The 25,070-nt window shown below is 42.8% G+C and overlaps 4 protein-coding genes across 4 annotated transcripts; 2 read left to right on the top strand and 2 right to left on the bottom strand.

Annotated features, from left to right (window-relative positions):
- The first annotated feature begins 1,948 nt into the window (after positions 1–1,948).
- LOC115753401 (ethylene-responsive transcription factor ERN2-like) lies at positions 1,949–22,410 on the top strand. Its single transcript, XM_030691997.2, has 2 exons — positions 1,949–4,095; positions 22,400–22,410. The coding sequence occupies exon 1, from the start codon at positions 2,071–2,073 to the stop codon at positions 3,304–3,306; it is 1,236 nt and encodes a 411-aa protein (XP_030547857.1). The 5' UTR covers positions 1,949–2,070; the 3' UTR covers positions 3,307–4,095; positions 22,400–22,410.
- LOC115753446 (transmembrane protein 230) lies at positions 5,790–21,318 on the bottom strand. Its single transcript, XM_030692053.2, has 4 exons — positions 21,308–21,318; positions 7,780–7,967; positions 6,648–6,975; positions 5,790–6,038 (listed from the first exon to the last, which is right to left on the bottom strand). Exons 3-4 carry the CDS (start codon positions 6,922–6,924, stop codon positions 5,959–5,961), a joined length of 357 nt encoding a protein of 118 aa, XP_030547913.1. The 5' UTR covers positions 6,925–6,975; positions 7,780–7,967; positions 21,308–21,318; the 3' UTR covers positions 5,790–5,958.
- LOC125312848 lies at positions 12,117–13,949 on the top strand. The gene is made up of 2 exons (XM_048272478.1): positions 12,117–13,682; positions 13,730–13,949. Exon 1 carries the CDS (start codon positions 12,750–12,752, stop codon positions 13,602–13,604), a length of 855 nt encoding a protein of 284 aa, XP_048128435.1. The 5' UTR covers positions 12,117–12,749; the 3' UTR covers positions 13,605–13,682; positions 13,730–13,949.
- LOC115753445 lies at positions 19,268–21,334 on the bottom strand. The gene is made up of 2 exons (XM_048273035.1): positions 20,198–21,334; positions 19,268–19,729 (listed from the first exon to the last, which is right to left on the bottom strand). The coding sequence occupies exons 1-2, from the start codon at positions 21,332–21,334 to the stop codon at positions 19,334–19,336; spliced, it is 1,533 nt and encodes a 510-aa protein (XP_048128992.1). The 3' UTR covers positions 19,268–19,333.
- Positions 22,411–25,070: the final 2,660 nt, after the last annotated feature.

The following is a 25,070-nucleotide window of genomic DNA, read 5'->3' on the forward strand; positions in this document are numbered from 1 at the left end:
CATCAAGTCCCCAGTTTTCTCATTTCCCAATCCCATAAAATTGGAAGAAATTATATGCCTACGATACCATGCGGTCGCTCATCTTGATATGCGATGATACGTACATATCGCACGGCTATTTTGTTTCACATTATTGATTTGGACTGCGGTTGTGACCGTGGTATCCTACGATGACATCGAACGGGGTCGTTAGGGTTTCTAATTAGTTGCTTGTCGATGGTTAAAAACAGCACAAAATGACCTGGTCTTCACAAATGGGTGAAGAATAGGGGTCAACTCAGGGATGTCACTGTCTAGGCTCGATATCATCACACTATCCTATATTAAATTAAATTAGTAATGAAACGGGGACATGATCACATTGTTTTGTTGTTAAATCTCTCCTGTTATGAGAGAGAGAGAGAGAGAGAGAGAGAGAGAGGATGGATGAAAACCATATTGTATGCACAAATGGCAGTTTGTGTCTCCTTTGTGGTTGGGGCTTTGGGAAGACCGTTCTCGTTGGTCTCATTTCGAAACGACAAGCAGAAGGGAATTAAAATCCATCTCCACAAGGCTACTTAACCAAAGCCGTTCCTTGGGAATCTTTTCATTTAGCTACTCATTGATATGCTGAGCACTTGGTTAACCAAACTGAAGTTTACACATGCTTTGGTTAAAGTCCGGTTGACCATGGTTAAAAAGCATATTGATCAAAGAAAAAGGAGCCGATGGGTTAATTAGGCGATTAAGAGCATAGATTGGTTAGAGTAAATCCCATATTTAAGTCACATCTGCTTCTCTCATTCAGAGTACCCTTCAGGGCTTGGGTCACGTCCATTCACTATCCGGTGAGTGGATGGACTTAGGCGATACATATAAGCGGGGCGGTTTGAGTGTGTCGATGGAGACTAATCAAGTCGAAAAGGTTGAGACATCTCGGTGTCATATTTTGTCGAACGATCATCAAGAAACAAAAGATAAAACAATTTTCATACTTGGTCTAATGCGATTTATACATTTTAAGTGCCCTGGTGTCAATCGTATAACTTATCAACAGAAGCTATTCCCTCTTGTTGATAGGAAAAGAAATGGAGATCCATTTTGGAAACTCAACATCGTTACACTTATCTATGGCTCGTACTAAAGACTCTGCCCTCAAACAGTTTCACTGAGGAAATATCATGAGTTGATCAAGCAACCTTTTAAAAGGGTATTTTCTATATTCGGCTATCAATGTTCATTAATTTGCAATAGGGATGATAGTTCAAAGATCATTTACCCACCTCTTGTCCGTTCAACAGTTGCACCAGGCCCGATTCGTAGTGTGTCTTCTGGTTTTGGCTCATTTCAGCGAGCGAGTTCATAGCCAGTAGCGTACAAAGGAATGAGATCCAAAGGAATGGTCACCATCACTCCTTACATAGATAAATTCTATGCGACCCTTGTAGTTAGCCATGAGAAGACAACACTAAATCTGAATCAAACGAGACTCGTGGCGGATCACCTAAACAATGTGCGCAGTCCGCACATGTTGATGTTTAAACCGCTCGTAACAGTCTCGATTAAATCCTCGATTACCCACATACCATACATCGCTTTTGTAGATGAACTCAGCTTATATGTTCTAACCCCCACGATGTGGCAAGTTTTGTAATTTCTCCATCTTTGCCGTTCGATCAAGGAAGAAGAATTGTCCAATTGTGATGCAAGAGTAGGACCTAAAATTTGTTAAAGTGATAGATGGAAGAAGAGATGATTTTGGTGCTCCTAGGAATAGATCAGAATTGGCATCCGCTCCAATTGCACCGTCCGGTAGATACAAACACGCGTATAGATTTAGTCTATACCATTTTTATATCTGCTTAACCAAGGAGAAGCTCCACTTGGGCGACAATGAAGCCAAATTTGAAAGAGAACAAGAGTGTGGAGACAAGGATGACTAATCATTCACTTCTATACGCTCGTTTGACAAAGTCATAACCCAAGTTCATATAAATGTCCGGACACGAGACCAAAGAGAGCAAACCATAACCATCTTCAAGAAATCACAAAGCTCGATCACCAAATTCACTCGTGGACTCAAAACACATGGCAAGGAAAAGAAAGTGTGTTGAAGCCATGCCAGAGATGAACCCCAGTGAAGAAACCGTGACTTGGGACCAGATGGTGAAGGAGGCTGCTGCAGCCGCCGCATTGGGTGGCGCCCGGAGGGCCCGGAAGCGGTTCATTGGGGTCCGCCAAAGGCCATCGGGCCGCTGGGTAGCTGAGATCAAGGACACCATACAGAAGATAAGGGTGTGGCTTGGCACGTTTGATACGGCGGAGGAGGCAGCGCGAGCCTATGATGAGGCGGCTTGCCTACTCCGCGGGGCCAATACCCGGACAAACTTCTGGCCTTGCTCTCCGTCGGCATCTTCGTCTCCAGCTCTTCCGTCAAAGATCACGAACCTTCTCCTCCAAAGGCTCAAAGCCAGGAAAACCTCTCTGGCTTTGAACTCGGATGCACTAATCTGCCAAGAGCAGAAGCAGCCGAGGGAAGAGTTCACACCAGAAGTGGAGGATTTTTCCGAGATACAGTTCTCTGATTATCTTAATGATCCCGAGGACTACACAGCGGAACACAACATCATCAATGATGCCATTACAAGTCATTACGCAACCAATTCCGAGTCCTCTTTGAATTTCAAAGAAGACTCAGGGCGGAGAGAAGAGAAAGAAGAGCATTTCGACTACATCATGAGTGATGTAACGCAATCAAACAGTGATGATGGCAATTGTGATAGAGACGGAGAAGAAGATGCTGATGAAGAAGATGCCGATCTCAGGGTATTGGATCTTCAGTTTCTAGATGACTTCAGATCGTCCTGCTATTACTCTCCTTTCGAGATTGCTGAAGAAATCGCCGAGCCAATGGAACCAGAAAATGATGGAGAAGAGCCTTCGATTCTCACAGCTGCCATGAAAAGAATGAAGTACGAGAGAAAGTATTCGGCTTCTCTCTATGCCTTCAATGGGATAACTGAGTGCTTGAAACTGAAACTAGGAGCCAGAACTGTTATGGCGAGGGCAAATTCCAATGAACTGGCAAAACTCCAGAATGCATGTGACAAGAAGAAAGAGGAAGAGAAGCCAGTGGGAGATGGCTTCTTGAAACTGACGGCAGAAGCAGGGAACCCGGAAACTACAACCGATACATTCGCTTTATCATCTTCTTCTTCCTCCTCATCTTCAAGCAACGAAGGCGAATCATCGCTTTGGAGCTCCCTTGACCTCCCAACCATTTGTCAACTGAATAGTTCAAGCTCTCTCTCCATGTCAAACTGATATTCTTCTCTTTCTACTAGAGGGTAATCAGTGTCGATCATGTTTTCTTAAATAGGTTTAAACTGATGTAGTTTTCAAGTTTTACGTCAGATAAAGAAATGTAACACGGTTGTAAGCCTCCTGCTGAGGTATTAACATCTCAATTTTCTCCAAGACAAGTTGGCTCAACCCATAGGACAGCATTAACACACAGCATGCTTTGCTTTTGTGTTTTATCGCAATGAGCCACATGATTGCTTTGGATCTGGTTGTGCATCATAATAAGATGAGTGATTCATGAATTTACTCACAGAGAATTCATGATTGAAAGTGACTCTCATGTGTGCTTAAGTAGTTAATACTGGCAACTCAAATACAATATTTTCGTTAGTTTTTTTATAGCACTTCTGGAACTGATCATACTAAAATATCTATTGCCAGCAAATCAATCCTAAAACCATGCATTGAAAAACTGTGTTGCGGAATATCATTGCCGAAATGAGATGGGAAATATTCACGTAGGAGACAAAGTAAATGATCCACGAACGTCAGGTATAAAGAGTTATCCATAGGAATAAACACGAAAAGTGAATGCACTCCAGCAATCCGCCATACCAAATGGAAAAAGCAAATACATTATATACACATTGACAGCAGGGATATTTGAGGACGAATCAGGAACTAAGAGCGAAGAGAGAGCCAGCAGCACCCATCCATGAATAATATGCGATCCAATTCTCGTGAAGTTGTGAGCACACCTAACCCTGCCTTTGACTACTTAGCAAAACATAGAGGGGCCTTCAACTTCAAGTATCGGGCTTACTCAGACGTAAGAACATCACAGCACCTCATCCATATTCTGAGAAACTTCCGACAATCAAGTAAACTGATCAGTTTAGTATGATTAGTTCAAGAAGTGCTATAAAACAAACTAACAAAAATATTGCACATGAGGCGCCGGTATTAATGCTGTCCTATGGGGTTGAGCCAACTTGTCATGGATAGCAGGAGTCTTATAACCGTGTTACATTTCTTTCTCTGACATAAAACTTGGAAACTTCATCAATTTAAACATATAAGGAAACATGACTGACGCTGATTACCCTCTAGTAGAAAGAGAAGAATTTCAGTTTGACATGGAGAGAGAGCCTGAACTTCAGTTGACAAAGCAAATGGTTGGGAGGTCAAGGGAGCACCAGAATGACGATTCATCTTCGTTGCTTGAAGATAAGAAGGAAGAAGAAGATGACGAAGCGAACGTATCAGTTGGAGTTTCTGGGTTTCCTTCTTCTGCCATCAGTTTCAGGAAACCATCTCCCACTGGCTTCTCTTCCTCTTTCTTCTTCATATGTGAAAATTTGATGCAGTCCAGAATGCATATACAGTATAAACACAGTAAGAGCAGAGAAATTTAAGGATGAATGAGGAACTAAAAGCGAAGAGAGAGCCTGCAGCACCCGTCCATGGATAATATGCAGTCAAAAAATCATGAAGTTGTGAACACACCTAACCCTGCCTTTGACTAATTAGCAAAACATAGAGGGGCCTTCAAGTAGAGGGTTACTCAGAGGAAAGAACATCACAGTACATAATCCATATTCTGAAATACTTCATACAATCAAACAAACCTTGTCTTGCTAACATAAATTCACTACAATCAACCATCCCGTGTATCAGCCATATGGTTCCATGAATGCATGCATCGCAGTGAAAAGGTGCTCCAAAGGTCATTAACACCAAGCACATAACTTAAAAGAGATTCAGAATTGCCACACGACTTGAGAGGTCATATGCTTATCGAGGCCTTCATCTCCTAACCTCCATCGTTTAATGCAGCCACCAATAAAGTTGGATCTCTCTACAAACGAGAACCCATTACAATCAGTTTTGTACTGCATGATGATGCCGCAGGTCTGCTGCCACCACACACGAGGCTTTCTCATCATAAGCCAATCCTTAATGGTATGGTTATTCCCAGAGTACACGATTTTAAGAATGAAAGTTCCACCCCATGCACAAGCTCTACTATATGTTCCAACGTGTTAAATCAGTATATTGGTTAAAAGAAACTTCAGTGATTAAGCTGTTGCAGCTGCTTAGATGGAAAATGTCAATGTTGAATCAAATGAATATGCCCAATTCATCAAGCATGCTTTCTCCCACATGGAACTGTACATCTTTCAAAAAGTTTCAAATGTCAGGCAGGAATTTAGGTAACACAAGGCACATATATGCACAAGTGTTGTCTAGTTCCTCAGAAAAATATATGTACAAGTGTTGTCTAGTTCCTCAGAATTCAAATTTGTCTATCGTAATGGCAAGACCAACATAAATTTAATTCTGATTCCTGGGCTGTGTCGAGTAGTTCATTCTTCATAATTGCAAATATATATCGGCTCTGTCAGCTGTTTCGGTACCTAGTCCAATAAACTTCTCTGAAATTATATAAGCCGATTTATTCTTCTGAGCCAACATAAATCTGTGTCTTGGGCACCTAGCAGGGCTGAAATTAGCCAAGCTATACTCACGCATGAATCGAATGGAATCATACATAAACATCGGCATCGCAAATGAACCATCTAGTTGTACAAGTAAAACTGTCCAAAAACCAAATTTTAGCTGTTAACAAAAACAATATCATACATCTGTGTAAGCACATTGGGAGAACACGCCTCAGTAATCAGGAATGGAAGCAAAGCGATAACCTTCAGCACCCCTCCATGAATAATACGCAATCCGAGTCTCATAAAAACCTGCAAACATTTTTGGCTGTGTTAACAGAAACAGACCATAGTGCAAAATCAAAATCAATTATGAAGAAGTTTTTTTTATTAACAGATCGCAGACAAAAGTATATGTGGACCATGAAGATGTCGGCATGACATAAATAGCAGTATATGTGGGCTATGTATTACCCCAAAAGTCAATGCTACTGTTTTTTCAAAGAAAACTCCCCAGCATCAACCCCTAAAATTATCTGCAATGTAGTTCGATGAGTAAAAGATCCATTATGCAAAGTCAAACTTTTTTTCAGGTTTAGTAGAAGCAGAATTGATGCATCACTTTTCAGGTAACTATATCAATTTATATCTTTGCTTCTTAATAAGGTTCACCCTAGTTATTCATGCCATTCCATAATAAGCCGTGCCGCACTTATTGGACTTCCAAGTTTCCATGTCATGATAAACATGATATAAAGACCTGACCTCCAAGTTTCAGTTTACATAGAAGACTTTCAGTTTCAATTTATCCAGACTAGCTCTTAGAAATGAACAAAAGACCACCTCATCGTGCAATGAGCTTATTCAAATAAGTCATAACAAGTAGAAGACATAAAATTACCATCAAGAGTTTCAGTTTACCTGGAAGAAAAGTGAGAATTCCAAGGACTAAGAGGCCATATCCCTGGGACTTTTCACCACCCATGTGACCTGTTAAGATGAAGATGGAAAGAAAGAGAAGCAATGACCCTAGAAGGAGCAAGAAAAGTGCAAGGGCGATGGATTTCCAAGGCACTTTATCGAAGTTTCTTGGAGTATAGTCAAACCGAGGATCATATTTTCTTCCCATTCTCTCGTCGTAATCCTCATCTTCATCAGCAGGAAGACGACTGTATCCAACATTGCGCCTAGACGCCATATGGTTAAAGGTCGCCTTTAGGATTATCTCCGAGGACTTTTACTGTGGCACCTACACAATGTAACGAGGTAAGAGAACTTCAAAGTCAGAGAAGGACATCTTCTTTAATCTCTTGAATACTAAGACTCAAATTGAACTTATTAAAGACTTCACCCAAATTTCAAAAACTATAAAAAATACAGGTTGGATCTATCTATACATTAGACCCAAAAGGAGTACAATCAAGCTGCTCAAAAGGCTGGCCGCGATACTTGCATAAGCACTGAACAATAGCTAATGCCAGTTTGCTCTCACTGCTTACAGAAAGCAACTGTTTCCCACTATGAGCAAGCAGATAAGCTCGCTACATAGCCAAACGCGCGCGCGCGCACCCCTGTACAGGATAACATAAACTTAAAGATAAACTCATCGTTCGACTTGAACAGTAGTTCTTGTTTCAACCTCATTCAGCGCGTATCAAAGAACCAACTAGTCTACTTTAGACCGCCAAGCATGAAGGAGCAAATTTCTCAACATTAATTGAACTCGGTCATTCGCATCCGCTTGCTTCCCCGTCGTGTCAAACTACTCGACCGCTCACGTTCCACAGGTTATCCCACAAAAAAAAAAAAAGCATAAAGTTCACGATTCCGCAGCATTTTCCAGCAAAATTCAACTCCGCTAGCGCCGATCACACACACAAAGCTAACTCGAATCCGACCTAGCAATACGCAGACGACATGAGATAACAATCGCGACAGAGTCGGAGAGCCTGTGTCAATCCCACGAGAAATATCATCAAAAAATACACACAGGGAAGTCCCAAGAGCTAGGGTTTAGATTTGGCGCTGAAAATGAGATAATCAGAGGCATTACCGATCGGGACTCGCTTATTCCGCTGAAATTGGAGAGGAGGAGGAGAAGAAGAAGAAGCGGAACAAGAAGAAACGAGCAAAAGCGAGGAATCACAGGCGAATAATCAACGCGCCAGATCTGGTCCAATTCGCCATGCGAGACGAGAAGCAATCAGAAGGGAGTTTTCGATTGCTCCCGGTAAAATCAAACTGAGGTGAAGGGATCGTGTGCGGGCGGACTCACCTTGCCGACGGATCAGGAGGGTCGGATCCTCCATCGGGGCGGATCTTGATTTATTGTTTCTCTGATGGGCGGGTTGGTGGGTTTCCGATGCGGTCTGATTTCCTTTCCTAGGACGATCGGTTTTCAATTCAGTCTGATCTCATTCTAAAATCGGAAACCGGACCGGGAGGATTGGATCACAGGTGATTCAATTATTAGACCGATCGCATTTTTTTTATTTGTCCTTAAATTTTTCTCGTTAATAACATATTTACTGAACCATTTCTCACTAATTCGCGTTGTCGCTAAAATTGGAAGCACGCTAAGCATCCTAAAGATCTTAAGTTAGGTTTAGCTTTACATATTAGAAATTTTTAAAATATATATATTAGTCTGTCTAGTCCGGGCTATCGGATCGGTTCGGTTTCCCCGTAACCGAGAACCGAAGTAGAGCTCTCAAGAATCGAATCAAATTCACCGATTTGGTCCGATCCGGATGATTCCTCGTTCGATCGGTCCATTATGCTTACCCCCGTTAAAGAGACTATTAGGACTATATTTTGTTTCGACTCGGACAAATTGGAGACCACTATTTTTCTACTCGAGATTCGGTTCAATCCGGCGGGTTTCTAGATTGAAACAGTTTTCGAGGGAAAATTTCAAAAAAAGACCTGAAGTGCCCTCAATTTCTCAAATAAGGATTTGAAGTGGATCTTGTTTCAAATAAGGGCACCAAACGCCCTCTTTGCTTTAAAGAATGGCCTGACCAGGGTTAATTTTGTCTTTTTACATTTTCTAATTTTCTTTCATTTTTTTCCTTTTCTTTTTTTCCTTTTTTCTCTTCCACCTCGCTTGTGGCTGTTAGTCGGCCCTCGCCTGGGGCCACCGTCGTTCCGACGTCGCCAGCTATTGTCGCCAACCACTGCAGACCGTTGACCTCGCTAGCAAGTGAAGGTCGGTCCCAAATGGGGTTAAGTTTAGCGTTGTGGCTGAGCTTGCCCAAATCTGCAACATGACCGAGCTTTGCCAAATCGAGCAGCTGACGAAGACGCTTCGAGAACTACCAGAAACTTATCTTTAGCTGACAATTGGCTGACAATTGGGCTTGCCTTTGGTAGTTCTCTTCCTTTGCTAGTTCTCTTCCTCTTTCGCATCTGCAATCATGCTCTCCTCTGGTAGTTCTTTTCCTTTTTCACATCTGCAATCATCTCTCACCTATAGCTCTCGCTTGGGCAGGGCGGGGGCTCCCCTCCCGCCGCCGGCTGCGAGGCCGACCCTTGCCTTGGCTAGGCAAGGCAAGCCCTCGCTATTTCGTCTAAGGTCCATTCGAACCTCGGAATCCCTTGGACGTAAAAACACTTAGAGTGGGAAGAAAAAGATATGATTAGTATTTGGGAATGATGATGGAGAAGGTAAACTCTACGTTATTTTTTGATAGCTACCGTCGGGTAGGATCGTATACTAGCTCATCGGAGCTTCAAAAGCACAGTATTTGTAACTGTACATATATCTATATAAATGTCTAAGGATTAAAAGTAGAGACATTAGTTCTTATTAAATATATAGAGCTGATCCAATACATCTTGGACGTTAGTGTTACAAACATTCTTATTTTAGTGAAACTTTTGACAAATTCTTCTTATTTTTAAATTTCTCGTATGCTTGTGTGCTTGCTTTTAAATCCAAAGCAATTAGTTGAATAAAGCTTATTACATTCGTCAAGAGGGAGCTCGAATCCGAGCCCGTCAACGTATCCGATTAAATCCACCTTCACTCAAAATTCTAAACCAATGAATTATGGGTCAACTAGAATATATTAACTGTTCAATCCCACGTCAATTTTCCGATGCGGGATTTCTCTAATACAACTCACATGCGTATCTCAACATCTACAAATATCAAATAAATGTACATTCGAGGAAACGTTCATTGTTTCGTTATAGACGTTAAGACAACCATAGTACTTTTTTTTTTTGGTCCAAAGAGACAACCATAGTACTTGATCTTTCATTTGTGGGGAAAATTAACAAAAAAGTCTTATACCTATTGCAATTGAGCCAATATAATCATGAATTTTTTGTCAATTGAGTCATAAAATTTTTGTATTTATTCCAATTCAATCCATTTAGTTGACATGAGCTGACGTGTACTATTTTTAATAATATTTCAATATTTTTAATATTTTTTCATTTTTCTTAGGAAAATTTCAAATAAGGGCTCAAAGTGCCGTGATTTTCTCAATAAGGGTCTAAAGTGGATCTTGTTTCAAATAATGGTATGAAGTGTGCTCATTATTTTAAATAAGGGGCTCAAGTGGATATTGTTTCAAATAAAGGCCTGAAGTGACCATATCGGTCTCAAAAAAGGGCATCTCACTAATTATTTATGGACATTTTCATTAGTTATCCTTTTTTATTATTTTTCTCCTTTTTCTTTGTTTTTTTTCCTCTTCTGTTTTTTTAAAATTGAAAAAATTGAAAAAAAAAAAGAACAATAGGCGGAAGGCTACCCACCCGCCTGTGGAAGCTATCCCACCGCCGATAGGGAGGCGTTGGTGGCCATCGAGGTTGTTGGCACCTTGGCGGAGGTCGGCAACCTCGCCAACCAACGGCGAGGGAGGGCCACGGCCCTCGGCGGGACCAACATAGGGTCGGCGACCCTCGCCTGGGTTCGGCCGAGGGCGGCGACCCTCAACTAAGTCCCGCCGAGGGCCGCCGCCCTCTCCCGACTCGAGGGCCCGTTGGCCCCCGCTGCTGGTCGGGGGGTCGCCGACCCTCGCCGAGGCGTTGGAGACCACCAACGCCGCTCCACTAGCGATTAGGCGGCTTCCACAAGCGGCTCCTCCCACATGTATTCCTTTGTGTTTTTGTTTTTTTTTTCACTTTTAGTTTTTTTATTTCTTATTTAACTTAACTAAAAATTATGTTAAAATTATCTTCTAACCAAAATACCCTTGGTCGGTTAGAATATTTGGCCAACCGGCCAGCCAGGCTAGGCCCTTGCTTGTAACAATAATGATCACTTTAGTCATTTATTTGAAATAAAAATGGCGCTTCAAACACTTATTTAAAACAATATTCACTTCAAGCCATTATTTGAGAAAATCAGGACACTTGGGGCCCTTATTTGAAATTTTCCTCTTTTTTTCTTTCCTTTCTTTTTTTTTTTTCTCTTCTTCCACTGTGGCCAGTGATCTCCGATGAGGGTCGTTGGAGATAGCCGGCCACTGGGTAGGACTGTGAAGCCCTTGCCAACAACCGTGGGCTTTGAGGCCCTTAGCCGACCTCGCCCATGGCCGTGTCTTAAACCAAATGTGGGTGTTTCTCAATCTTATGAAGGTGGGGCTTTCTGAAATATGAGCAGCCAATGGTTCGTGTTTGCTTTCCTCATTTCTTCATGCCTCAGACCAAATCTGGGCGGGCGCCGCCATGGCCTTGCCTAGCCTGGACGAGGCCGGACGAGGGCTGCGAAGCCCTCCCCGGCGGCCGACGATGGCTTCACGGCCTTGCTTAGTGGCCAACGAGCTTTGGTGACCCTTGTCGACCATAGTGGGGAATGAGAAAAAAAACAAAAAACAAAAAGAATTCAAAAATTTAAAATATTATTAAAAATTATTCATGTTAGTATCGATCGGCTAAATGAACTAAATTGTTACAAATACAAAAGGTTTAGAATGCAATTGAAAAAAAAGAAAAATAAGTTTATGACTGAATTGGCACAATTACAATAAGTTTGTAACTTTTTTGATAATTTTCCCTCATGTATGAATAGCGTTACCGATTGTTATACCTAGCTCATTTGGGTGTGGCTTCAATTACACAGCGCGAGTTCGAATGCGCCCGAGACAATCTCCCAATCTAATCTCACCCAAGTTCAAGGAAGAGCGGTCACCTCACGCTCTCACGAGGAACTATCGCCGCCGGGGCAAACGAGCACGGAATCGGCACCTATCGTAGAAGCAAAAGGAGGGAAGTGCTAATTAAATGCATGTGACGGTAACGCTGATTCCGACTGCTCAAATGAGCCAACACTCCAAGCAACTGTCCCGGAAATGCACGATTTTGACGACACCATTACAGACAATTCTGGGGCCCTACGACGACAGATAACCTCTTCCGGGCACGGATGGCCGTCGAGGGCAAATCTCGTGGAAGCAACGTATGACCCCACGAAAGAATCCAGACATTGGCTAAAACATCAGATCAGGGGGCATTGCCGTAGCAATCCAGAAGAGGACATGCTAAAAGTTAGATTTTTTTATCTGGGTCCAGACTACAAAATCAGATTGTTATGCACTGAACAGATTGAGGCAATCTTTGTGGTTGATAAGCCATGACCATGATGACTTCACAGAACAATGCGCAAAACGCACCAACATCGGCAGTTGTGCGTTAGTTTCTGGTGTGGTGTTTCAACTTCAACTGCAAGGTGGAATCCCACCCAGAAAGAGAGAGAATTCAAAACCTTCGTCTCCTCCATTAACACAAACCTGGAAATCTCAGAAGAATACACCACTGTCTGACATGTCTGTTGCCTTCTTTGCTTCCCTTATTATGAGACAAAGTTTGTCCCTTTTCTTTCTGTTTCGGAAAGAAACAAAACCCCATTAAGACTTGAAACCAGCTTGAATGATATCATCAAGAACAGTCGTCAATCAGCAGAAGCAGATCAATCCACGCCCCTCTTTCTCTCTCTCTCTCTTGCTTCATTGACTGCCCAATTCTGCCATAGAAGGAATCGAAGCGAAGACCCATCAACCGAAATCGGAGATGGAGAGGGCAGTGAGAATCATCAGGCGATCAATCCACTGTTTCCTCAAGAACATCGACTCCTTCAACACCCCGATTCTGATTCTCCTCCCTTACTCTGCTTCGCTGCTTCTCTCTCGCTCCCTCTTCCCAGCGACCAAGACCACTTCGCTTTCCCTTCCGCAATCCCTCTTTCGCGCCATCTCTAGCTTCGCCCTCGCTCTCACCTTCCTCGCCATGGCCAAATCCCTCGTCATACAGGCCCTGACGGATCGCCGCGACCCGTCCTTCCCGTCTTCCTTGTCTCTCTACAAACGCCTTGTGAAGCTCCAGTTCCTGCACACGTCGCTGGCGCTGGCGGCCGACGCGATCGCTTCTGTTCCGCACGGGTTCTTCTCGCGCAGCCAGGGGACCCTCCTCGCGTTAACGTCCAGGACCGTGTCTTGCGCGATCGCCGCCAATCTGTCCGCTGTCTGCCACGTCGCTCTCGCTATCGCAGGCATCGAGAATTGCTCCGCTCCCGAGGCGATCCGAAGGGCTTGCTCGCAGAGGTGCAGGGAACCGGCGGCTCTGTTGATCGCTCTGCCTCACTATCTCTGCTTCGCTGCCGTCGAAGCCCTGTGTCGGTTCCGATACCAATCGGTGATGGAGGATCGCAGCGCCAAGAGGCCTTACCTGGCCATGGCTTCGGAAGGGGTGGTGATCGCTTGGATGTACTCGGCCGTCGTAGTCTTGGACACGATCGCTTGTGGTTTGTACGTGAAGAGCTGCGAGTCGAATTCACGCACAGACGAAGGAGCTAATCGCGGTCACAGCATTCCGAACGTGAACGACGATGATCGGTGCAGGCACGCGAAGACAGCGGACATGGCGTAAGCGGGGTTCGTTCCGGGCAGCAGATAGCGTGCTCCATTTTTGTACAGATTAGCGAAGAAGCCTTTGAGCAGATGGAAAGTTAACGACGACTCCATCGCCAAATCTTAGGAACGTTTTACTTTCAGTAATTTTGAGATACAAACAACTTTAGGATTTACAAGTTCTTGCTTTTCAGCCGATACAGAAACACAGATTGCAAACTGTACATGAGGAAAGAAAATTCTCCATCAAGAGTCCAACTGTTGCTTCGGATTCCCCGAGAATTGGTTCATCAAGATCGATTATTCAGTGATATGCAAGAGTTTAAACGAAGAAGTCATTGTTCAATACTGAATGAGAGTGTGTGGCATGGTTTCGTTGATCCATCTTAGTACATCCAGTCTCATTTGTTGGGTAGGAGGACCACCACGGCCACAATAGCCGGCCGATCGTCCATATTTTGATTTGATAGTTTGAATTTTGACCCATATATAACTAATGCTATATATATTCTTTTTTATTTGTAATTGAATAATGTAAGAAAAAGTGCGATGTACTAATTATAGTAAAATTCTCTGTTAGACGTTGCCCTAGCTTAAAGATAAATCAAGATAAACCTTGTGTCAATTTTTATTTCTCATTTTACATTTCACTTCGTTATGATTGTGTGGCGAATTCTAACAATACATTCCTATAATATATCACAAAAAAGTGAAAGAAGTCGAAGGCCTATGTTATGGAAAATTGGAAATGACATCAGAATTATCGGCTGCAAGCACAAGCACCAATAGGATTTTCCTTTTTGTTTGGAACGGTCTCTCCAAAGTCCAATCTTTCTCAGCTTCATCTCGCTGAGGACCTTTCTTGTCCACTCACTAAAACGGATATGATAGTGCCCGATCTTGCAGATGCCGAAGCATTTGGCGGCGTCCTCCGGGCAGGGACACTCCCCGCCGATCGGTCCTGCCACAAATGGAAAAAGTACATTTTTAGTGTCAAAAGTTATGTAAGAATATCACTTTGGTGATAAAAGTTTCAATCGAATCATTTTAGTACCAAGTCGGAGACAAAAAGATCACTTTGGTATTTCTAACAAAAATTTCCAGCCAAAATTGCCATATGTCATTAATAATTATTTTTTAATAAAAAATGACATTTTAAAAAATAAATAAATCCATGTGGGCTACTAAATGGACTTATGCACTTTAAACTAAATTTAAAAATTAAATTCATTTAAAATACAAACTTTATTTAAAATAAAATTGAAAATAAGCTTAAAAATTTTAAAAAACTACCTTAAACTTTAAAAAAAAAAAATCTGGTGGAGAACCGGGCGGCCATTGCCGCCGCCCCCACCATCGCCGACAATGGCCGATGATGGTGGGGCATGGCCCGTGGGGGTCGCCAAGCCCCGACCAAGGGCCGGCGACCCCCGTCGACCGCAAGTAAGGGGCCGCGGGCCCTCGCCCGGATCGGGGAGATGGTCGCGGCCCTCACCCAAATCGGGCGAGGGTTGCTTGCCCTCGCCCAGGTCGGGCCGAGGACCACCATTGGCGGGGATTGGCCGGGGCTCGACAACCCCCGTTGGCCATTCCCCACCACCGCCGGCCATTGTCAGCAACGTGGGGCGGCGGCGGCGAGGGCCGTGCAAGCCCTCGCCGCCTTCAAACATTCACCTTTTTTTTCTGAGTTTTTACTCTCTTTTTAAATTTTTAACCTAATTTTTCAAATTGTTTTAAAAAAACAATTTGTTTTTTTTTATTTTTGTAAGCTAATTAAGTTTTTATTTTATTTTTAGTACTTTTTTAATTTTTACCTTTTTTAATTGCTAATTGGATCTCATCAATGCCACGTCGGCTTCAAATAATAATAAAATAATGCATCGTTAGATTTTTGGTGGAGTAAATCGGACTTAGCATTAAAACAATCGTTTTAAAAAAAAAAAATTGGTACTAAAGCGATCCGATTCAAACTTTTGGCACTAAAGTAATCTCGGTACACAATTTTTGACACTAAAAGTGTACTTTTCCCCACCCAAAACCCTGGAACCTCATCCCCGACCAGCTTGCCAGCCACCCGTGCACGTATTGGCCGCTCCCTGCGTCGCACAGCCACCCCTTGGGAAGAAACTCCATCATGCTGCTACTCCGATCCATCATGAACAGGTTGGTCAGCTTCACCCCGTTCGGCGACACTTCTGCCATGCTCATCATTTTCACCCGGGCTATGTTGTTGGTTTCAAGCAAAGGTAACCCCACAAATCGAACACTGATTAATTACCAGTAAGAAGAGTGAATAACAAGGTCAATTAACACATGCGATATACCAAGTATATGGCATTGAATTGGACCTCATTTTGCCGCAAGTGGTCGTTCACGCACTAGCATGTTCAGTTCATCATCTAACGTGGCGTGTCGGCGCCTAACATGCGTGCACTCCGTGAACTTTTTGGTCGATTTGGGTGGATTAGCGGAGTCCATTTGAAGACTCAACTGTGTCCCTCCACCTTCAACTTGACCCTAAAAGTTGTGTACTCTAATTTAACTCGTCTCGGTTACGCAACCCATCCGTACTACAAGGAAAAAACTACCCAAAAAAAAAATTTACATATATTATAATTGTATCAATTCAGTCCTAATTTTTTTATGATTCAGTTCTAAATATTTTACAATTGTGCTAGTTCGGTCCATCCGGCCTAGTTAGGCGGTTGGTGCTGATGTAGATGCCGACCATCCGGCGACATACTATTTAATATATTTTTTTTAAAAAATTTCCTTTTTTTCTTTTCTTCTCTCTTCTTCTTCTTCCTCTCATAAAACTAGCCGGAGGTAACGGCCAATGAGGTCGGCCTCACTTTGGGTGCACGAGGTCGAGCCTCGCCGGTCCAGATCTGGGCTAACCTACCCCAAACCTACTTCTCTTCTCTTCTTTGTAAAAGAAGCAACTCTTGACCTATATTTTTGCCTCATCAATCAAAGCTAATGTCCAAACACAAACCATCAACCGCAAGCTACAACCATTTCACCCATCAACCATAGGAAGCTCTGCGTGAAGAGCTTGCCGTTGGGGGTGTCGAAGTAGGACTTGGAGTTGCACATCCCTTGACTTCCTAGCATTGTCGGGGATAAATACATCACAAGTGTCATAATTTTCATATGGCACTCACTTGAATGCTGTAACTTTTTTTGCAACCATTAAGTGCCATTTTTTTTTCAAAACGTTCACCCAAGTGCCGAAAATCCGACATGGCATAGCACTTGTGGGGAATGTTTTTAAAAATTTATTGTACTCAAGTGATCGAAAAAAAAGTTATAGCACTTAAATGAGCATTGCACATAAGTTATGGCACTCAAGTGATAAAAAAAAAAGTTATGACACTCAAGTGAGCACCTACGAAAGTTATGGCAATCCCAAACCTAGATCTGGACCTCATCGTAACCTATGGCTGGTCGAGCAAAGGAAGAAAGAAAGAAAAATTAAATAAAAAAGAAAAATAAAAAATCTAAAAATAATTTAAAATATTATGTCGCCGGACGGTAAGCGTCCACGTCGGCGCCGAATGGATTAACTTGGCACAATTGCAAAAGGTTTAGAACTGAATTGGCAAAAAAAAAAAAAAATTAAGACCGAAATGACACAACTGTCATAGATTAAGGACTTTTCTAGTAATTTTTCCACGCTACAAGAATCAAAAGTTATATACTCTAATTTACTTAAGAATAATCCCAAAAGACCGTCTTTTTTTTTTTTTCTCTCTTTTCAATGTCTCGAAATTCCAAAAGAAAACTAATTCAGATTTAATGAACTAACCCGATCGCCGAAACTGAAATCATCGAAGGGAGCCACTGTGAGCCTACAACCTTCGACCTTATTGCACTCCCTCGGAAAAATCTCGACCTCGCTGACTCGTTCTTGAACAACCTCGCTCCTCGTGTCATTAACAACATCGAACGTATCGTGTTACTATTCTTACCATCACCACCGACCTTTGAGCTTAAGTTGCAATACCTCCTCGCATTGAACCTCAACGATTTTAGAATTCATCCCCGAGCGGTCTCTACCAATGAGGGCAAGCCCCGGCCCTGGATGGGCGTCTGCAACCCTAAAATTGCATCCTTTAGGACATGGATTTCCATTCTAGATGAACCAAACGATGGATGCCTAAGACCATGACTGAGTTTGATTGCACGAGTTAGATTCTTGTCCGATGCGATCTCTTGCTACGAGGTTACAAGCATACAAATTCGTAACGGATCTCTTATTTCTTACGTAAATGTTCTGCGTTCGCTCGGGAAAGAGAGCTGTATCTTCCGCGGTGTGCCAAAGTTACTTCAAGAACTAGCTTATTTGTGAGCTGATGCCGATGTCCGATCTCGATACTCTTAACATCGGTCAAAACCCTACCAAAACCAACTTCTACAACTCCGATTCCGTTGCTTTCTCTGTCTTTTGTTGCTCAGTTTCTTCTTGCCAAGAAATTTTCGACCTTAGAGCTGGTTGGGAATGAACCAGTCCAAAAGAATATGGCCGCGTGCATAAATGGGCTTTTCCATCAATTTAACATAAACCTACATCATTTAGAATGGAGTCTCATAATTTAGTAGGCTTAGAGGGCGAATGATAATTATTTTGTTTCTCTGTTTTTTAATTTTTAATTTCCGAAAACATGTTTGAAACAGAAATTTATTACACAATTTCATTTTTCAATTTCGGAGACAAATTTTTGGCCTAGATAACATAAATGAGAAGTAGAAATTTTATACTTTTATATTTCTAGAACAAAAAACAGAAACAAAAATTCTTCTCATTGCTCACTCCCTCTCACTCGTCCATTATAGTACCAAATCTACCTCTGCATTCAAAAATCGCCATTGATTTTTTCAAAATTATCCACATCGAAGCTAGTTGGAGGTTCTTTACCAAAATCGCTTTTCACCAACACCCTCACCTTCGTATGGAATAATATCAGCATCTTGATATTGATAATTTTGAAGAAACCAATGGCGACTTCTGGACATTGGGTGGATTTGATATTACGATGAAAGCTGATGATTATTTTTAAACACAAAAATGTTTGGGGCAGAATTGAGATTTTACCTAAAATTGAGGGTTTTTAGTACTAGTTTAGTACCTAATCTAAATCCTCCCTAGGAGACTATTTTTTTTTTTTTTTAGGAAACCGCTAGCCTGACAATTTGATAATACTATTAATTATTTCTGATCACATGATTTTCCAATCAATGAGTGCTTTATGCAAAACACGCATTGAAGATGTATGAGTCTACAGCTAAGATTGTACAGTCTCTAATAGTACTGTCGGAAAAGTAATTCTCCTTAATTTTTGTTTATAAGATTACAAAGTCGCTCTCAACATGAAGCTAGTACTCGGACACCCGCCGCAAATGCTAGTATCAACGACCAATTGTAAATAAGCCCCCTTTAGCGTCGTCGCCACGGCAATCTTGTTATTCTTTTGAATATGTGGTCTAATCACTCTTGCCCATTTACCATCATCAATCATCCACGAATCTTGCAAAACTACTTCTAACCTATTTCTCAGTTATAGCAAATCAATTCCCTGGACGGTTCTGATGGCACTTCGAGAGAAAACTGAAATACCAAGAGCTATTTTAAGCGAAGCTTTTTTCTCGTGCATTGGTGTAACAATACATCACAAAAAGTTTTGAGGGGGAAAAAAAAATTACGATGGCGCATGCTGTGGAAAATTGAAAAGCAACATATTCGAATCATCAGTGGCAAGCACAAGCACCGATAGGGTCCCGCTTCCTCTTCGGACCGGTATCTCCATTCTTTCTCAGCTTCACCTCGCTGAGAACCTTTCTCGTCCACTCGCTAAAATGCGTCTCGTTGTGCCCGATCTGGCCGTCCTTGTAGATGTCGAAGCATTTCATTTCGTCCCCCGGGTAGGGACATTGCTCGCTGTCCGGGTCTCGCCAGGCGCCCTGGTGCCTCATCCCCGACCAGCTCGACAGCCACAGGTACACATATTGGCCGACCCCGGCATAGCGCAGCCACCCTTTGGGGTAGAACTCCATCACACTGCTGTTCCGGTCCATGATGAATTGATTGGTCAGCTGCGCCCCGTGCGGCGACGCCAACACGTCCGTCGTGCTCATCAGTTTTACCTGCACAATGTCATTTGGTTTCAAGCAAACCAAAACCCATGAACCCGACACACTTCAGTGATTAGTTACTTGTAAGATAAGTGGACACCAATGTCAATTAACGTGTGCGATTTGCAAAGTATATGTCATTGAATTGGACCTCATTTTGCCGGTCATTTTGTCATCTAACATGGTGGGTCAACGCCTAACATTCATGCACTCCTTGAATGTTTTGTTCAAAAGGTGTGGATTAGTGGAGTCCCCATTTGAAGACTCAACTATGTCCCTCCACCTTTAAGTTGACCACCACCTATATTATTCGGCTCATTCACACTAAAGAATCAGAAGGAATATACTATAATTTACATAGGACGAAATTAACGAAAAAGACCCTTTTGGATCTTCGAACTCCAAAGTTAAGTACAGACGAGTGTCAAACGGCGGTCATGTTAATTCAAACAAAATCTAATTCGGATTTTATGAACTGACCTGATCACAGAAACTGAGATCGTCGGAGTGAGCCACCGTGAGCTGACAACCTCCGACATTATCGCACTCCCTCTGAAAAATCCCGACCACTGCCGACGCGTTTTTGAAGGACCTCGCTCCTCGTCTCATCAACAACGTCAGGCGTATCGTGCTAACCTTGTTACCACCGTTGTCAACCTCCGAGCTCAAGTTGCAATATCTCCTCACACTGCATCTCAATAATTCGTAGGCCTCGATCCTCTTCTCCATGGACATCCCTCCTTCGTTGTGCCTTGTCACCACTGCCTCCTCGAAGCAGACGGAACCGTCCTCCTTGATTTTATCAAACACTTCTACAGACGGTGGCTTTCCAAACGTTGCCTCCATCAGCTTGCTCAGCCACGGGGCCATTGCAGGCCGGATCTCGCCCCAGTGGTACAGCACCCACCGCTCAGGCGGGCGGCGGCAACCATGCCCCTGGTGCCACGCCACGAACGGGAACACCGTCGACAAGCCGTGCCATATGTTGCCGTAGTCATAGTGGTTGTAGGACACGAAAGTGAGGCCGCTCATGAAGGTGGCATCGCGCGGGAGGGCCTCTCGCCACGCGAGGGCATAGTAGTTCCACGAGCCGTCATCGGGGTCGCGTCCCTTGAGGCATAGCACCCGGCCCTTTGAGCTGTTCGACGGGAAGTGCAGATGCTGGGGCCCGCCGCCGAAGCTGGTGTCATTGAGGGAGCTCATGAACCAGGTGTGGCCATCGGCGGGACGGTCAGCAAAGCGCTTGTCCTTGAGCGGGAGGAAGGTGACCGCGTCACGGAGCCTCTCGGCCACGGCCTCGAGCTTATCAGCTGTGGCGGGGTCGGGAGCGATGACGGAGGAGGTGTCGAGGATGGCTCTTTGCCACTGGTGCATGAGAGAGAGAGGCCATTGTGGGGAAGGAGTTGACTGAGATTGGAGGAGGGAGATTTGGGAGAGGACGAAGAGGAGGACGCACGTGGAGAGGACGTAGACGAAGAGCTTGGCGGTGTAGATCGAGAAGGGAATGGCGGCGGGACGCGGTGGCTGGCCGGATTTGGAGGAGTTGGTTCTGGTGTAGATGCGTGGGAGCGAGGTGGTTCTGATGTCCACTTGATCAGGGGGTGATGCTTTGGCCATCAAGAGATGACGGTGGCTGAAACAGCGTCGGATTTCGTTGGAGGCTGGGATTTGCTGGTTGAACTTTAATACTCGTTAACTCTCAGCTTCAATAGCCGGAAAATTACCGGCAGTAATACATCAGTAAAAAGGCAAACTTTATTTACCCCCTAGGAAAGAATATTTCGGTTGTAAGGTAAATGAGAGTTTATGGACACATGACAAGCAAAGGGACATTTTTATGCACCTCGAAGCAATTCCCACCCGGCACGCAATGTTTTCTTCATCGATTCTTCTTCTTCATTCCTGTCACTTTTCGCTTTAGAGTCTCCCAAAATCCTATGATGGATCGAATAGGAGCTCGGATATAGTTCGAAATTCCGTAGAAATTCGAAGGCTGTGTCGTCCGCGAAATCGAGCAGTCGTAGCTGCCAAAAGTGGGCACTCACCAGGCATTTTTTGTTTTCATGATTTTAAGTCCTGAATGTTTGAGATTTCAAGGTCACTTTTGAAACTAACATCAGTTCCTTCCAATGCAATTAAAGGAGGAGTAGAGACATCGGTGGAATTACATAGTTTAAGTAGAGGGGGGAAGTATGAAAGACGCTGGAACGAAGTCAAAAGATTTATGGAAAGAAGAAAAAGCTATTTGGACAGCTTCAAGAGAAAGGCAAAGATATCCGAGTATCATACTGAAATTTTTATTAGACGTAGGAATTGCTTGATTGGCATCTAAACTAGTCGATGGTGGCCAAGGCCCAACGGCATCGCAAGAGAGTAGTACAAACGGGAAAATTGTCTAAAAAGTTTTAAATATATTACATTTTTGTCAATTCAATTTTAAAACTTTTAATTATGCCAATTGAGTCATAAATATTTTCATGTTTTGACAATTGAATCCATCCGGCCAATTTTGATTGGAAATCGCCGACGTGGACACCAGCCATGATGAAACATGCTCGCGATCACATCGGAATGTGGATATTCGCTGGTTCGTAAGATGGTCGGCATGCCGCCAAGTCTACTATAAACTTGGCCTTCCGGTGAGGCTTATCAGCGCGACGGTCTCGACCGGCGTACACGAAGCCGACCAATCTTAGTGAGATTCCGCGGAATTCGGCGGCGGATACATCAGAAGCTTCTATGCATCAAGAGCATCGCGATCATTTCCAAATTGCTCTTCCCTCTCTTTGATTTCTCCCTTTCGTCCTTGGTCAAAATTGAGATCCGTGATGGAATCTCCTTCAAGGACAAGCAATGAAGCATGGAGAGCCACAGATTCAACAGAATCCGAATTTTCTAAAGTTCCGTCGAATGAGGGCCTTTTCGCGACGTCAGCGCATTCGTCTTCTTCAACGGAAATTGATGGAATGTCAAGCAACTCCGATTTAATGTGTTTTTTCATTAATTAATTTTGCGGTAAATAAGAATTGAGTAGGCCATGTATATTATGCATATATAACGACGTGGGTGCTTTTGCAATTTATGTTTGTTGTTAAATTATTTTCTGGCATGTAATCTACCTATTACCATCATTGTCTTCATTATCATTACATGTACAAATTGGTGTTTGTCACTGGAAATAAATAGTTTTTTTTTTTTTTATTTGTACGTTTTATATTTGAAGAACGGTGTAGGATACTTAATCCGATCTAATACATACTCAAAACAGCGGAAACATGCCCAATAGATCACTAGATTCACTGATCGACGAAGATACATCACGAGGACGTACCTTATTGATCACCGGTTAAATGCCCTTTGCGATCTCGGAGTTTTTCTCTATCAAACAACAATCGACAATTTGGGGAGGAGCGTTCTGCGTTCTCTGTTTTCTTTGGAAGTGACAGAATGAAGCAACAGGAAGAGAACAATGGAGAGCACGTCGGTTATTGACGTAAAACCAACCAACGTGATCTTTCACGTTTGAGCAGATAATTGCTTAATGGGGTGTGGTTGCCCGCATGGGCGCACACCGTATCTCCTGTGGACCCCACTTTAATATTTAATCTAATATTTCCCACTAGCCCATTTAGGGCAAACAACTCCTATTTGTCCACGGAGGACTAACAACTAAACTTTTTATCTTCGCAAAGTTCATATTGGCAAATAACCCATGCGACCAGCATACACTAAGAGCTCGTTGTCATATATTCGTTGGGAGTATATGACAGCTCTAAAATTGGACATAAAAAGAAATGAATTGTATGCTGTACCCTAGATCGATTAGTCACATATAAATTTCTCACTAGATCTCTTTTTAAAATTGATGTATTATATTTACAATTATGATCATACCAAGTAATTATAATCGACCGGTCTGTGAATATAATCCATAATGTGACTTAAAACTCCAAATCAATCTTCCTCATTCATTAGATCTCTCAATCTCGGTTTAGCTCGCTTTTCTAGAAATGTCCCTTTAGATCGAATCAATTTCATGACCATAGGCAACACCCTAAGATAGCAAACACTAAATAGAGACCTTCGGAATAATGAAGAGTCATGAGGGTACCAAAAATGAGGAATTTTATCCTTGAGAGTCTCACACGGCACAGAGGAGCTGAGATCAAAACTCTTGCCTACTCTCATTAGTCGATAGTGCATACGTAATATGAAATATGTATTACGGTATGTTCTCCTTCCCTATGGAGCGTATGTCTTTCTATTTTAATACCGTACAGATGCTCATCTTGACACACTCAGTGTCCAACTTGAGTTCACGTAACAACTCCAGCCAAGAGTTTTCCATCAGAACTCTCATCCGGCATTTAAGACAGATAAAGCGAAATGTGTGGGTTATTTCACTTCCGGACATTGTAAGTAATAAGTCATCATCTTAACATCATGTTAAGGCGGTATTAGTATTTTAAGTTTGAGCTCTCAATTATCACATAGATAATAAGCTTAAAATTGCCTCATATCTATTTACTACATAATAAATAGAGGCGGTTACCCGTGTGAGTGGGCTAACCTCTCATCCGTCCGACATACCTTTTCAACGTATAGTGCACCAAGCATTAATATGCATGAATATCAAATAAACTTATAGACTTTAATATTGATAAACAACATCATCAATTATTGACGTTCGGAGAAAAATTACAAATATTCAATACATTAACCTCTACGCAGTCTTAGAGTCTTTATATGACCAAAGAAAGCATCTCTAGGAATTGGCTTTGTTAGGGGATCTGCTAACATTCTATGCGTAGATATATACTGTAGGTTCATTTCCTTTCGTGCTTTCATGTCCTTGACATAGTTATACTTAATGTCTATGTGTTTGGTCTTACTATGAAACTTAGGATCCTTAGTATAAGTCATTGCTGCTTGACTATCACAATAAACCTTCACGGGTTTTGCAGCATCTCCCGTAACACCCAAATGATCCATAAATCTTCTAAGCAAAACACATTCTTGTGCTGCCGCTGATAATGCCACGAACCCGGCTTCCATGGTGGATAAGGCTATATCTTGTTGTTTCTTCTTGCTCCACGATATGGCGCCATTATTCAGTAAGAATACATTTCCAGAAATGGATTTTCTCTCATCCAAATCTCCTCCCCAGTCGGCATCGGTGTAGCCCTCTAGGAGCGGATCAATTCCTTGATAAGTTAGCGAGTAATCGGCGGTTCCTTTCAGATACCTCAAGATTCTCTTACCGGCAATCCAATGTGCTTGACCTGGATTGGATTGGTATCTACCGACCAATCCAACTGCATAACAAATATCGGATCTTGTACACATCATAGCG

The sequence above is a fragment of the Rhodamnia argentea genome, chromosome 11 (genome assembly GCF_020921035.1).
Source record: "Rhodamnia argentea isolate NSW1041297 chromosome 11, ASM2092103v1, whole genome shotgun sequence".
NCBI lineage: Eukaryota > Viridiplantae > Streptophyta > Magnoliopsida > Myrtales > Myrtaceae > Rhodamnia > Rhodamnia argentea.

Excerpts from the sequence above, each read along its gene's own strand:
- LOC115753401 (XM_030691997.2), top strand. The coding sequence starts at position 2,071 with ATGGCAAGGAAAAGAAAGTGTGTTGAAGCCATGCCAGAGATGAACCCC.
- LOC125312848 (XM_048272478.1), top strand. The coding sequence starts at position 12,750 with ATGGAGAGGGCAGTGAGAATCATCAGGCGATCAATCCACTGTTTCCTC.
- LOC115753445 (XM_048273035.1), bottom strand. The coding sequence starts at position 21,334 with ATGGCCAAAGCATCACCCCCTGATCAAGTGGACATCAGAACCACCTCG. Across the intron at positions 19,730-20,197 it reads ATCTCAGTTTCTGTGATCAG|GTAAAACTGATGAGCACGAC; the intron begins GTCAGTTCATAA and ends GACATTGTGCAG.
- LOC115753446 (XM_030692053.2), bottom strand. The coding sequence starts at position 6,924 with ATGGCGTCTAGGCGCAATGTTGGATACAGTCGTCTTCCTGCTGATGAA. Across the intron at positions 6,039-6,647 it reads AATTCTCACTTTTCTTCCAG|GTTTTTATGAGACTCGGATT; the intron begins GTAAACTGAAAC and ends AAATGTTTGCAG.